Source organism: Ammodytes marinus, assembly GCF_949987685.1.
Source record: "Ammodytes marinus genome assembly, chromosome: 8".
In the NCBI taxonomy this organism is placed as follows: domain Eukaryota; kingdom Metazoa; phylum Chordata; class Actinopteri; order Uranoscopiformes; family Ammodytidae; genus Ammodytes; species Ammodytes marinus.
This window is the reverse complement of record NC_137212.1, coordinates 9,867,908-9,882,911: the sequence shown is the minus strand read 5'-3', so window position 1 is coordinate 9,882,911 and position 15,004 is coordinate 9,867,908. Positions and strand designations below refer to the sequence as shown.

The 15,004-nt window shown below is 41.3% G+C and overlaps 1 protein-coding gene across 1 annotated transcript in view; it reads right to left on the bottom strand.

Annotated features, from left to right (window-relative positions):
* Positions 1-15,004, bottom strand: part of LOC307254658 (carboxyl-terminal PDZ ligand of neuronal nitric oxide synthase protein-like) — a 147,668-nt gene that overhangs the window by 40,580 nt on the left and 92,084 nt on the right. Inside the window, exons 7-8 of the mRNA XM_080033125.1 lie at positions 10,912-11,081; positions 282-443 (exon numbers count right to left, since the gene is read on the bottom strand). Of these exons, the coding sequence (XP_079889251.1) occupies positions 282-443; positions 10,912-11,081 (332 nt within the window). The remainder of the gene's footprint in view (positions 1-281; positions 444-10,911; positions 11,082-15,004) is intronic.

Genomic DNA, 15,004 nt, shown 5'->3' with positions numbered 1-15,004 from the left:
TTTTAGAAATTTGCAACACAATATTGTAGCTGCTATTTGGTTTACTTTGCAGACATTTAAGGGATAAACTACATGTCTGGCAGTGTTTGTTGCTTGAGTGACTAGTTATATTTTCATTAATGCTTGGTATACAGACCAGCAATCAAAATATAATGATTGTTCATACAGGATGATAAAAAAGTGTGTGTGTGTGTGTGTGTGTGTGTGTGTGTGTGTGTGTGTGTGTGTGTGCATGCATGCATATGTGCGTGTGTGTGAGTGTGTGTGTGTGTGAAATGCACCTGTGCCACAGCAACGTGTGTCTGCTGCTGTTGCTGCTGGAGCTGCTGGTTGAGGAGTTGGATCTGGTGGTGGACAGACAGGGGGCCAGGGGGAGGCAGCGTGCCCGATGGAGGGAGCAGCATCCTGGGGCTGGCCAGCAGCAGAGACACCTCCTCTGGAGCCTGACACCAGGAGAACAAGAGATTCAGTCAATATTTAGTGACTACATATTCACACCATTTAGTAAAACACTCAACATTGCACATGGACAAGATTGTTTTTGTTATTACTCTGTAAAGCGCTTTTGAATTGTATATCTGTATGAATTGTGCTATACAAATCAATTGCCGTGCATTGCCTTGCTTTAAGGCACACCAAGTCAAAATCACTGTTACATCAGTTTTCAAAACTTGAGTTCACAAAAAAGCTTCAAAGACGAGGATGCCAATCACACAGGAAATGAGGAATGAATAAATGAATAGAATTGGGACAAGTTACAGCGCCAACAAAATGCCTTAGAGAATGATTCACCACCAAAACAAGATTCTGAATCTGAAATGTAGGATTGCTGATTAGTCGTAACCAGTGCGGTATGAGCTGTGCCGAAAAGGCAGATCAACCACACTGAAACACTCCTCTTCAAAAAATAATGAGGGACTTGGGACTCGTTCTCCACTCACTCAACTCTATCAAACATCCTGATTGTTTCAACGCTCAAGTAACCAGTAACACACTGCGCCCTCCCCATCATTCAACTAGTCAAAATATTCATTTTTTCTAAGCACATACTGTTTATGGTGCCCTATTCACTATGGCTCAAATAAAGCATGAGCTCTGTTTAGCATTTTAAGGGTAAATATGAAATCCATGCTAGCAGCATCTGAGAGTGGGGCAGAATGTGAGAGCAAGCTATAAAATGTAATGCTTTTAAGCCATATGTTGGGAATAATATGTGATTTACTGAGTTTAATGTCTGCAGTTTCTTTCCTCATATGAATCAGATCTTGCCTTGAGATGCCAGACACATTTTAAGAATAAGTGTACTACATCCATAGCAACAGGCACCAGCAGAGCTGATGCAACAACAAGGAAAAAGGGAAATGAACCAGGGTGATTATGAAATCACAGCTCATCTATTAAACATGGCACAATCGCATGGTGTTATCGAAGCACTTGTAACACAGTAGTGTATAGTTTGGAAAATATAACAATGAAATGTACTTTGCATTTCATATACATCCACATCAACTTGTTGCTGCATTTTCATGACTACTAAGGATGAACGAGGTGTTTATGAAAACCAAAGTATATCATATTTGAGTGTACAGGCAGGCAAGACAAAATTGAACATGTCTCAAAGAATCCAGGCCAACACTTCACCATATGTCTCTCCTTAACCCCCTTCTGGTGACACACTGGCAATGATGCATTCACACACACATCCGGACAGGCACACACCCGGCCACACTCTCCATGCGGGGAATATATGATGTAGAGCCTGTCTGTGCTGGATGTTTTAGGTTAATGAGGGGAATTATCCAAGCTGACAAGTTGTCTGGTGCCATCACATAATGTAAGGCAAGGCAAAAGTACTTTGTATGTGTGTGTGTGTGTGTAAGAGAGAGAGAGATATAACTTTTTTGGTAAGATTCCACCAGAGATTCAATGTTAGTTTGCATAAAAATAGTTCACTTTCTCTTGAAGTGCCTCTTTAAAATGCCTATTTTGCACAGAAGCTATATTCTACTTGCAGACAGCTGAGACAACACTTCGCCAGCTAAGTAAAGGGTGTTTAAAAGGATTACTGCTTTTGACTGGAGACAACAGTGATGTTGTCAGGAACACCGGGAAGCTTCAGTAACTAGAAGAGTGGATTACATGATTCAGCAGTCAGACTGACAGAGAGTCACTGTGAAACTATATGTTTGGCTTTCAAACACTTAGGAAACAGAAGCTGCTTTTAATTATATTGGAAAAAAAGAAGGATGGAAGAAGGGCAGCTTGGTTGATTATTTATCCCCACTAGGACATAATATGTATGCCCCCTGGTGGTCCCATATCTTGCCATGCAGCTATAACGGCACTTTAAAGAAGCAACCAAATTATATTAAGAGTCAACGATGGCACACATTTATCCTCTCTGAGCCAAACAGAACTGTATATTGTAATATGCCTTCTTGTTTTGACCAAAAATGAAAGCATCCCCTTGCGCAAATCAATGTCATTCCAGGCCGCTATGGAAATTGGACGGCAAATTATTCGTGGGATCTGCATTATGCCTGGAGTGCCTCCTCCTTATGGTTTATGAAAAAATGTCTCAAGGGAAATATAATAATGTTGCAATAATATATTTATTTTTGTTATTTAGCGGGGAAGATTGTTGAGAATCATATTGGTTACGGGAAATAAAAAAAATATTCATAAATAAAGCTCCAGTAGGGATGAGATCCATCATTTTATTTTATGTTGGATATTTCATGTGACAGAGAAGACTAACCAAGATAATGGATGGTATAAAGCAACACAAACACACTTTCCAACACAAACAAGCAGTGTGTTTAGTGAAGCCTTGCATATTCAAACTCTGTTTTAGCCTCTTGGTGTTGTGTTTACCGTGGCAGAATGTGAAAACAACAATCCCGTCCTGTACACTGACTCCTTGTTTACCACAGTCAAAGCCAATTACAGAAGACAGCAGAGCAGGCGTTCAAACCGAGCGGGGGAGATAAAGAGGATGGAGAAAAAAACGGCCCACCACTGAAATTCCTCATGATAACTGCTCGAGTCTGGCCTGCTAGAGGCTATAGTCCTGCTATTACCATTTAATTCCCACACATAGGCTTGTTAATACAGGAATTTAGCAGGCAGCTGGAGTCTTCCTTTATCTGTAAGCCCTTCGTTATACTTTGTGAGGGAGAGAAAGAGGTGAGGGGAAAAATAGGCTTTCTAGAGACAGAAAGAGACAGAAAGGGAAACTAAAGATAGATGACATGGGATGAAGGAAGTCTTTATTTCTCTTCCACCAGCTGTGATTACACTAGCTGCCCTCCGTCGCACTAAACAGGCTGTCCACTCCCACACACACACACACACACACACACCGAGGCAATAAAACACCAAGAGGTTAGGCAGGGTCTGGCTTCCTTCACTGTTCACTGCTGCATATTTACAACTGTATCAACAGCTCTTGAGGAACAGCCTGGTAAAATCGCTTGACTGTGGCAATGCCTGTAAATTAATGAATGTCAGATCATACCATTGACTGTAATGTAAACAGTCATTAGCAGTAAAAGTAGTGGAGAGGCTCTTATTGGGATGCATATGTCCACATTAAGCTTTGACACCCGTGTTTCCCTGTTTCAATGAATACATCTGTCAATACGACTACTCCCCCACCATGTTTAAGTCCCTAATAATAACTTACATTTATTACAGGGGAAACAAAGTATGATCTGAATGATTGAAGCAAACCCAACCAACCAAATATACTGCAAGACAGTTCAATTGAGAGAGGAGGGACACATCAGATAACTGAATTGCTCAGTGAAATCAGTTGTATTATATAACAAAGAGAAACCTGCTGACTTTCACCATGCATCGGCACAATGTTGCCCAGTAGGCCTTTAATTAGCGTGAAGAAGCATAACCAGTTAATAAGCCCAGATTCCCATTACCCCTCCACCCCCCTACTGACACAGCAGCTGTGTGTGTGTGTGTGTGTGTGTGCGTGTGTGTGTGTGTTCACTCATAGCAGCTTTGCATTTGTTATGGAGCCCACAAATATATACTTCAAGTTTGCTTGTTTCAACAAAGTCTGGTTAAACTGTCCATTCTGTGGTATCTTTAAAGGCTGCCATGCCAACGTTTAACATCTGAATAGATTTGGTGGGTCAAACTCTAATGAGTTTCAGAAAAAAAGAAGGGGAAAATAATTGACTAAATCCTCTATTTGAGACTATTTGAGCACTGAATACCCGAAAGTTCACTGGCAAGAACACAGTGGAGTTTGGAAAAAGATATTGAACGTCAGCACAAAATGCTGGCTAATGGAGTGGAAAGTCAAGTGATAGATGCAGAGAGAAAGGAAGAGAGAGAGAGGGAGAGAGAGAGAGAGGGAGATAGAGAGAGAGAAAGAGAGAGAGACAAAGCCAATGTTTCGAAGCAAAAGTTTGTGTGTTCATTTGAGCTAGTGGTTCACTCAAACAAGGCGACCCTTTCAACCAGTCCCAAGAAAGAATGAGGTTTCATAAAAACAGTAGCTAGGCTGATTCCAACCGGCAAATATTAATCCTGGGCTGACACTGCTTAATGTCAAAAGGTGGGTCACTGTTACACTTCGGCCTGTGGTTCCTTATCAGCTGAAAACTCAAAAGGAAAACATTTCTCATATACAAGGCTCAGGGTGAAGTGCATCCTACATGAGATGATGAAACCATATCAGCATTACTAGATATGCATGTGTATAACGGATGGATGGAAAGCCACAGGGCACAAGAATGAAGAATGATCTGTACCAATGGTGACTCCTCAATGGTCGGCGGCCTACAGTTGCATCACAACTTTTACATGTCCACAAACATTCACGAAGGATGAGATATCCAATCTTTAGACCCTGAGGCTATCAAGAGACCCAGCCCCAGCAAAACAATAAAGTAGACCTCTCCGCTCTAGTATTAAAGGGTGAAGGGATATTCTCACATAAGATAAGTCTCGGTCCTGAAAGTGTGTCCCCGGGGGGAAAAGGGCATGTAAGTAAAGGCTGTTGATAAGTGGATGTTGTTGTAAACTGTGGCTATAAAGGAACACTCCAGATCAAGGGTTGGTTTAACCTTTTTTGGATACTGGCAATCTCTTGTGGTGGTTTGTTTGGGCGGCTGTGTACCGACTGAGTCGACTGTAAAAGACAAACCATTATCTGTTTGGAATAACATTTTAAATGTCTCCTGCTTTACTGAAGAAGTCCAACTCCTCCAGTGTATGAGCACTGGATTATCAACTCTCGTCAGATAACATCTTTGTGGCCCGGAGAAAAAATCACTACACCTTCTGCATTATCAGATTATTATCATTATATTATAAGAAAAAATCAACGACCCATACTCTTAAAAATGACAAAATATGATCCTCTTTCAATGACACGTTATAATAATGTTGGCATCAAGACCAGACTAAATGATTTATTTTCTCTAAGAACCTACATTTTATTTGGTCTGCCATTGTTTTTCTTTTCAGTAAGCGTAATCATAACTTCAGCTTTGTTTTTATACCGGCCGTGCAATGCTTTTTTAAGTTCTTAAAGTTGAAAAGGTTAATTAGTATTTTTCCTGTCTTCCAAAACCTCCTAATTAGTGTGGAAATGACGATGATAACTAACATTCCCACGTTACGCATTCTAATTTATTTTAATTAAAGGCAAAGTAAGAGATAAATAACACGTTGTCTGCTTATATTATGGTCCTGTGACGTTGTGTTTCTTGTGCTTTAAGCTATTAATGCTAGTCCACTTTTTTTCACTATTCTTTCTCCAATTCTCTGTCACATTCAGCTTCAGTGAACTGCGTGAGCACACTGCAAAAAACATATTGATTTCATTTTAGGAAGTTGTCTCACAGTCTTGTTAATCTTCCCCCGCGCTGCAGCGTATTCTCTAGATGAATTGCTTGGTAATGTGCTTCGACACATCCATTTCCATATCACACAAACAAGAAACAGTGGAATCGCTCTCATTTTACGTTTTAAATCCACTGTCTCCTAACATTGCTCCTTCCTCCACAAGTCTTCATGTCATCATCACAACTGTCGTAAATAAAAAGTGAGTCATCACATGTGTGAAAGCAGCTTTGAGGATGTTTACATTCACACTGGATAGAAGCGATGAATTCTTAAGCTTTATCAGCGAGGAACAGACACACTCTAGTATGAACACTCTGTAGTGCACTGAAATGTTGTGGGTGTTTTACTGTGGTACCGTGCATCCCTTTAAATTTCACTGACTAAATTACTGCATATAGCATTTGCCACAACACCATTCATTTTAATCTAATTAACTGGCTATTGAAAAAAAGAACATCCAATTTGTAAAACAAAACAAACTGCCAAAAAAGATATATTGAATAGGATCGGTAGGAACGAGCGCTATCCTCATCAGTATTCAGATATCATTTACAGTGGATATATACACATTCTGCAAGAACATGAAGCAGGCTGCGAGTAGTACTGTTGGTCGGTGGTGACTCTAGAGGCTGCAGTGTTTATTTTAGCCCTGATAAAAAAAGGTTTGGATGGGATAAACTGCCAACAACTTATCCCAGTAAAGAGACTCAAAGCTTGACCTATATGTACGTCAAGATGTTGGACAAACTGAATGACTGATGAGAGGACAGGTTAAAGAAGAAAAAATGTCATATTTTCATTTGGCATTACATTCAAATCTGTTAAGGCTTTTGGGTCCTGATTGCCAATGAGCAAAAAAGATTACTGCTCAGCACAGCAGACGTTTCAGGCTTTCTTGGCAGGCTCAGTGTAGCAGATCCGTGAGCTGCTTTTTAATATTACATAATGATTTAGCAATTTTCCTTTGAAAGAACGGTTATTTGCTAGAAATGACAGTGACAATTGGAATGTCTTCGAAAGAGAAGCTGGTAAAGTACAATTTTAATTTGTTATTAATGTATCATTGTAAACAACAGTAATGTTAACTTTATTCTCTATACTGTTCAATATTATGTATTGGAAATGATTGGTAATTTTTTGACTACTGAAATAGGGCCTTTCTAAAAACACATTATACAAACATATACTATTGGATTTGAATTATTAGCAGAAACTTGTAAATTAAGCCTCGGAGCAAATCAGAGGAAAGGACACGATAAATAAGTGCCTGCATTTAACTGAATAGCAACATGGCTTTGCATCAAGATATGTTAACTGTCTCTTCAAATAGAGAGGAGGGAAAAATAGGAAACAGGAAGAGAGAGAGAGGGCTGCCTGTGATGAGCTGCCTGCAGGGCTGTACTCAGGGATCAGCGTGTTTACACCTAGTGCCACGGGCAAAACTTCTATCAAAGTCTCTCTCTCTCTCTCTCTCTCTCTCTCTCTCTCTCTCTCTCTCTCTCTCTCTCTCTCTCTCTCTCTCTCATCAACCTGAAATGTGTAAAATGCAAGTTTGTAATACAAGAGGTCACCATTTTATACAAGTAACGTCCAATGTGCACACAGAGCCGGTAGGATTGATGTGTGCTCTCCTCCGAGTCCTGTGGGATCGTTTGAACACGGGGGTCACAGGGATTTGTCAGTCTAACGCTAGGTGACAAGAAGAGAATGAACTTTAACACTGGCAGGCTGCTTTCCCTTTCATGAGCTCCCTGAGAAACCCTTTAGTGAATGGAAACCCCTCCGCTCAGGAGAGTACACGCACGCGTTGTGTAATAATACTTCGTACTCACGGAAAGTAACGTAAAGGCACAGAGACACCACAAACATCTTTCTCAAAGTTATCTTCTCCCACTTGTCTTTGCACATTCCCATTGAATTCATCAAGCTGTTAGGAGTGACAAATGTGTGAAGGAAAATAAATCGAAAATAATACATTCAGTCCATGCACACACACACACACACACACACACACACACACACACACACACACACACACACACACACACACACACACACACACACACACACACACACACACACACACACACACACACACACACACACACACACACACACACACACACACACACACACACACACACACACACACACACACACACTTCCTCCAATGACCTGAGAATAGAGGTCCTCGCTGAGGGCTCGTTGTTTCAGTGATTTCACGCCATGTTGCTTTCAATCATGCGCTGTAAAGAAAGATCTCATAAATGTAACGTTAATGGGATCTAAGGACTGATTAACAGCTGAATAGCTTGGGTTTCTCACAACTAGGTATAGGGACCCAAACTGCCTATCAAAGTCTTGCTCTGGTAAGTCCCCATGTGGTGATTCGTGAATGCGCAGGTTTGTTTCAGTGAGCTGGCAGCCCAAGGTGACTCTATGTTCTCGTTTGGGTCCTGATGACATGTTTAATAAACCTTGGGCTGGAGTGCTGCCTAACAGCTTGTCTACTTAATTATTTACCATTAATTGAGACTGCTGGAGGAGCTATCTAATTACCCAGAGTTAACTACAGATCAGGGAACTTCCTGCAAAGTGGAACTCTTGACAATTGTACTGGCAAGGCAAAAAAAGAACATGAAGAACAGAACAAATAAAACAATTTCCCTGAATTAGTTTTGGTGCATATGGACCATATATCTGTGGAGGTGTGCCTGCAGACCACCTGATGCTACCACCTGGTGCTGCTTCATGCCCACTGCTACTATTATTACTACTCGTATTTTTAGCAGTACCATTACTGTAATTGTTGTTGCTGTGCCTCTCTGTGTGTCCCTATGTCTCCCACAACCTAGCCAGTCGGAGCAGATGGTCATTCACCTGAGAGCAGGGTTCATTCTGAGTTTTTTGATTTTTTTTATCTTTGCCACCATTACTCATGAGAGTTTGGTCTACACATGCGGCATATATAAAGCGTACTGAGATGAGTTCTGTTATCTTTGCTGCAATATAATGTAGATATAATTGACTTCACTTGGCCCTCTGACCAGCAGAGAGCTAATAATGCAAGTTGAATACATAACAGCACAACGCCACGTCCCTTATATCTCTCCAAGAATTGTGTTGCATTGTAGTAACACTATGGCGCGAACAAATGGGGCGGTTTTGGTAGAAAAAAGCTCTGCACATCAATTGCTGTGTAAAGTGGTCGTTTAAGTCAGATTTCCAATTTCAGAACGGTAAAATAAAACGCTTGGTTTGAAGCATACTGAGACTTTTACGCTACTGAGGCACTTTGTTTAGGTTTGGGAATGATTGTGAATGAAATGAATAACATAATAGAATTCTGTCTAAAGAAAATGTTTTGCTGATACAGTATGTTCAGCAGAAACATTTCTCATTGATAGTACAACAGAATGCATAATGTCACAGAGATTCAGGAGATAGTAACTTGAGGGGGATAGTAACTTTAGGCAGACAAGGTTGCCTTCTGAAATGATAAAAAGCAACCTTCTCTCCAAATGGATTGGAGGAAGAAAGATGGAAGACAATTTTGCAATAAAATGAAAAAGCAATATAAGAAGAACACTCCGCAGAAACATAACACTGTGAATGAAAGTGTGTTGTTAGGTCACAAAACAGCGAATCAAACCTTCTATCCTTGTCCACTATTTTTCTCCCTCACTAAAAAAAATCTAAATCATAACAGAATTAAATAATCATGATACACCATTGCTGCCAAACCCAAGACCCAAGCCAAAGAATCATGCAATAAACATCCCCCTTTCTAACCTCATGCAGTTTCATCTTTCCACCAGCGCTGCCTCGATTAAAAACCCAATTACAGCCCTCCATGCTACTGTAAATCAGTGAACAACAGCCGCCAAGCCGCTCTGCCAGCCCACAGCCAGACAGACGCGCAGACACACCTCCAGACATTTCTCTGCTTTATGGATCAGGACTGCCGGTGTTGGGTTTCCACAGGCCACGGGGCAGACAGTCTGACTGAGCTGTATCAAATCTCTAACACTATGAGGCCACACAAACACAAACACATGACTACAAACACAAACAGGATGACTAGCGTATAGAGTGATCCAGGAGCTCAGCTGCCAACACACTGCAGACAGACGCCCCCCGGAATAGAATTTGAGTAGTAAGGGAGCTATTTCTATCATCATGCTATTCACAAACACAGTCACAGTGGTGTGTCAACTTGATGTTTATGGTTGGTTAGTACACAAAGGCACAACAAATTACATTAAAGGGCAAGACAAATCCTTCTATCTTTGTCCACTAGTGTTCTCCATTACACATTGCAAAAACAAAAGCTATTATCTCTGCATTTGACATGTGCTTCTGTCAGTCACTAAAATCATTGCCTTCCTAAAAGTACAGTAACCATAGTCTTCAGCCTGGTGGATAGAACTGCGATCTAAAGATTATATAAGATATTGGACCACAATTTAGAAAAGTAAGATTTAGTGTTATTCTTATTTTCTATTTTGCCTAAGGGTCCTGAGCTGGACCATTATTTTCTTTGAAAATCAAGCAAGTAGACTAATTTTACCGTTTATTTATTATATCGCAATCACAAAATTGCCCGCTATAATCGCAATCGTACTATCTCACTAAATCGTGCAGCACCATTGCCACCATGCCTAACAACTTTTCTGGGGGAAAGTAATATCCAAACGTGTTGCCAAAAATCCAATACCTCATCAAACCATTTCCAAAATGAACTGAAATGTCAACATGGGATTTATGCTCAGTTTACTTGTTACATTATTGAACTTACCTACACACGCACACACACACACACACACACACACACACACACACACACACACACACACACACACACACACACACACACACACACACACACACACACACACACACACACACACACACACACACACACACACACACACACACACACACACACACACAGTTCATATTTTTTCAGTGTGTATCACTTCCTTGAGATAATTTCTTTACAACGGGAAACACACACACTATTGTGGGATGATTTACCTTGCTCTCTGAGTGCTTGACTTCAGCTGCTTTGGGTGTGGCGTCCAGGTCAGTTACTCCTCTATTGAGGGTTAACTCCTCTTCTGCCGGCACCTGGCTCACCTCCTCCGCATCGATATCCGTCTCCTCGGTGACGGGCGCCGTCTTCTCCTCGCCCGTTAGCTCTCGAGCTGAGCCGAGGAAAGTACACACACATACAGGTGGATAAGCACGCACGCCTGCATACACACATGTAGTCATGAGCATGTTCACACGCACACATGGACGGACACACATGAATACAGTCGATTAAGAAACAAGTTCCATAGAGCCATAGTATACAGTACTGTATGCATGATTAAGTGCTTGATTAAAAGTTAGGCATGGGACATAAGAACATCATCATCAACATGTGCTTAACATGTCTCTTAAACATACTGGAGTCATGTTACCTTACATTTAGTTATGAATCAAGTATTGTTATTGCATCACAAGTAGGAGGAAAAACAAATCAAACAGACTTAAAAGATTAAAAAAATTTGAAGGTGATATAATGGACAAGCCAAGCCTGCAGCCATGGTGACATGTTTAGGATGTAGGAATGACTGGAAAGATGCAACAATTCAGATCGAGGCAATACCAAATATATCAGGAAATCAATACAGGACTGTCAGTTAGCGAAAGAGATAGTGTTTTCCCTCACAAAGATATTGGTGATCATCCTGAATCACGATTGTCCCTATAATTGAAATTCACCCACACTCAACATATTGTCAGTGATATTTATCGCAATTTCTCTATTAAATCTTGTATCCTCTCATCCCTAGTGTAGACTTAACATATGTCTCAGCTGTTCAGTGTTACAACTCTTAAGCAAATTAACAGTCAAGTTAGAGATAGGCCTATAATACAAAAACAAGTAAATTGAATGCAATGCTGCCAGCGCTCTCTTGTTCCATGGGTTTTTAAACAGCGCTGTAATTGCTGTTAATACATTTTTAATGAGAGCAGCTGGAGCACATTGGATAAAGACTGAGTTTACATTGACCCAGTTGTTATTAACAATGGGGATCAACAGTAGTGCCCGTGTATGAGACAAAATCGATGAAAACTACCTCATGAGGAGCGCTATATTCTGCTGCTCTGACCCCTCTGTTACCTTGGAACACTTCTATATCAAAGCTGTATTGAGCCATTTCTTCTCATCTTATTTGGCCAGGTTTGATTTTTAATAAAATAGATTTCTTTGCAATGTCTTTGAAAAAAGGAAACCATTCAGTTCAATTCAGTAAAACACACAACAGCTGCTAGCATTTGTATCAAATAAATACTATGAAACACTTGAAGAAGAGACTGCACAAATACAGTTGCCATACATTTTTACATATTCAGATAAGGTCAAGTGAAAAAGTCTTGTCAACAAACGGTTCACTAAATTGTGGACGTTGAACACCAATTCAGACTAAGTATATTGTTCTTGTTTTATGTTTCATTCATTTCAAGTGTGTTTTGATTTGCCAGTGTTTACACAGTTCCTCTGATTACAAAGCCTGAAGTTGGATGGCCGTGAATCATAACCTCGTCCACTTGACTTCAGAGTAAATTGTGTAACAGTGGGAGTGTCAGCTCAATCGTTAAAGTTTTTAGTTTTACTTCCTTGTTTGAGCAATGTAATTAACAACTGGCCACTAGACAGAAAAAGCATTTGCTTCCAGGCAAACTTCATTTCACATTACTATACATATCTGATTGCACTTGGCGCTGCTGGGACCGTGCTCACTTAACAAGTGGCAAAGCTATTTTATACCAAGAATAGATGGCAGTTACTAAAGATTGCCTCTCAAAAAGCAAGTTTCATCAATACACTCTACACAATCACTTCTGCGATGTGCTTATTTATGAAACAGAAAAATCATACATTTAAATAAAAGAACAATAAATGGATAAAATAAGGCCTGTGTTACTTCATTGCATAGCTTACGTGTGTGGCGCAATGCTATACTGATTTGAAAGCATTAAAATTAATGTTTGACATTCTGAGAGGAGAAGATACCACTCTTATGTTTATGACTCGTGATAATGAGCAGAACAGAAGCCATGAAGTGATTAGCCTAACTTAGCATGGGGACTGCAAGCAGAGAAAAAACACCTTCAAAGCTCACATAGTATTTTTCATATACTGAAAGATGTCTAAGTATGTAAGAGGTTTTATTCTTCATCTCAGATATACTGACTGAATGGTCAATGTGCATTGTATGCGATTAGGTCCAAATCTTCTGCTTGTCAGCAAGATGCTCCATCATATGTCCTGTAGGCTTTTATTTGGTCTTCATTTTACGTTTATGCTAGTGCGCTGTATTGATAATATTACTGTACTGTTCCACAATTTGGAATTATTTTCCATTGAGTGGGATGTTCTAGTCCTAGTGTTGTAAGCTGTTTTACACAGTTATTTATGTACAATTGTGGGGAGATGCTGCACAAACATTCTTCTGATAACAAATCATCACTTGCTCTGCCCTCCAAACCCCCCACCCCTTTCTCTTCTGGCTCCCTGCTGTACAACCTTGCTCTCAATCCCCTCTCCTCCTCTACATTTCACTTCTACAATTGATCTTTTCTTGCTCCTCGGGTCCTCCACGCTCCCACATTCCCCTTTTTCTTACTCTCTCGCTTTCACCCAGCTTTTCATTTTCTGTAATCCGTTATCTCGCACTCTTCTATCCCCCTCTCCTTCCATTGCCATGATAATTACTTCACCAGATAAGCTCATTGGCTGTGCGTGACGGCTCTTGTGTTGCTTTAACGCACCATGACAGCGAGTGTGCGTAGGCCTTGCAATTTGTATGCGTGTGGGGTCCTCTCACCCTGTGTGTGTGATGTACAGTTATGGCTCCTGTGTGATCTCTGGGCTCATCAGCATGTGAAAGCGAGAGCTCGTCTCTGGAGGGCTGAAAATGGGGATGTGGAGATAGATAACGTATCCACAGCCTGCCACGCTCTCAGATCGCCAGAGTCTAGCCTCTGTAATGACTGGAACGCCGGTGTGAAAGAGCTCCGTTCGTGGACTCTCCCTAATGCCGAATCCCCCCCTGTCCGTCCTCTCCGATCCCACTCACAGACACGTGTCCCTGGGACTAGAGTGAAGCCCATCCGGTCCAGGCACGAGGCAGCGGATAAAAGTAGCTCAGCCCACTAGTATTGTTGTGCGCTGCCTTCTTTCTTTGGGTGGACTCATCCGTGACATTCACCGCAGCATCACCCTCTACTGCTTGACAACTTGGCTTGACTGTGCAGGCAGGAATGTGTGTATGTTTGTGTTGTCTGCAGGCTGCGTACAACACAATCTTGGTTTGTGCTTTCTAGGGACTGTATGAGAAGTGTGAAGGTGTTTGTTTACATTGCATAATGAGTTGCCAAGACCTCAAGACTTTGCATAATTCTTTCTTTTAAAACTTTATATTTAATTTCGGTTTGCAGCCGAGTGTGAAGCGGCTGGGATGAGGATCCGTACCTCTACAGTTAATATGAGGCCATGCTTTCTCAGCAGGAAACTGATGGATTGCCTAGTCCAGGTAAGGAATGAGTCCTTATCCCAAAGTAAATGAGTTCAGGTACCTCGGGTTCTTGTTTGTGAGTGAGGGGACAATGGAGCGTGAGATGGGCCGGATAACCGGATCAGAGGGGGCGGTATTGCACTCGCTTTACCTCACAGTGACGAGCCTGAGGCGGAATGCAAAGCTCTCAATCTACCAGTCAATCTTTGGTCCTACCCTCACCTATGGTCATGAAGGCTGGGTAATGACTGACAGAATGAGTGTACGGGTACAAGCGGGGGAAAGGGGTGGTGGCTAGCGTCTCCCTTAGAGATAGGGTGAGGAGCCAGTTGAGGAAGTTCGGGCATCTGGTAAGGAGGCCCACCCTGGGTCCCTTCCTAGGGAGGTGTTTCAGGCACGGAGAGCTTTGAGGAGGAAGACCCAGGACTAGGTGGAGAGATTATGGGCCAGTTTCACAGACATGGATTAAGCCTAGTCCTGGACTAAATGGAATTTTGAATGGAGATTGTCCATTGAAAGTACAATTTAGTCCAGAACTAGGCTTAATCCATGTCTGC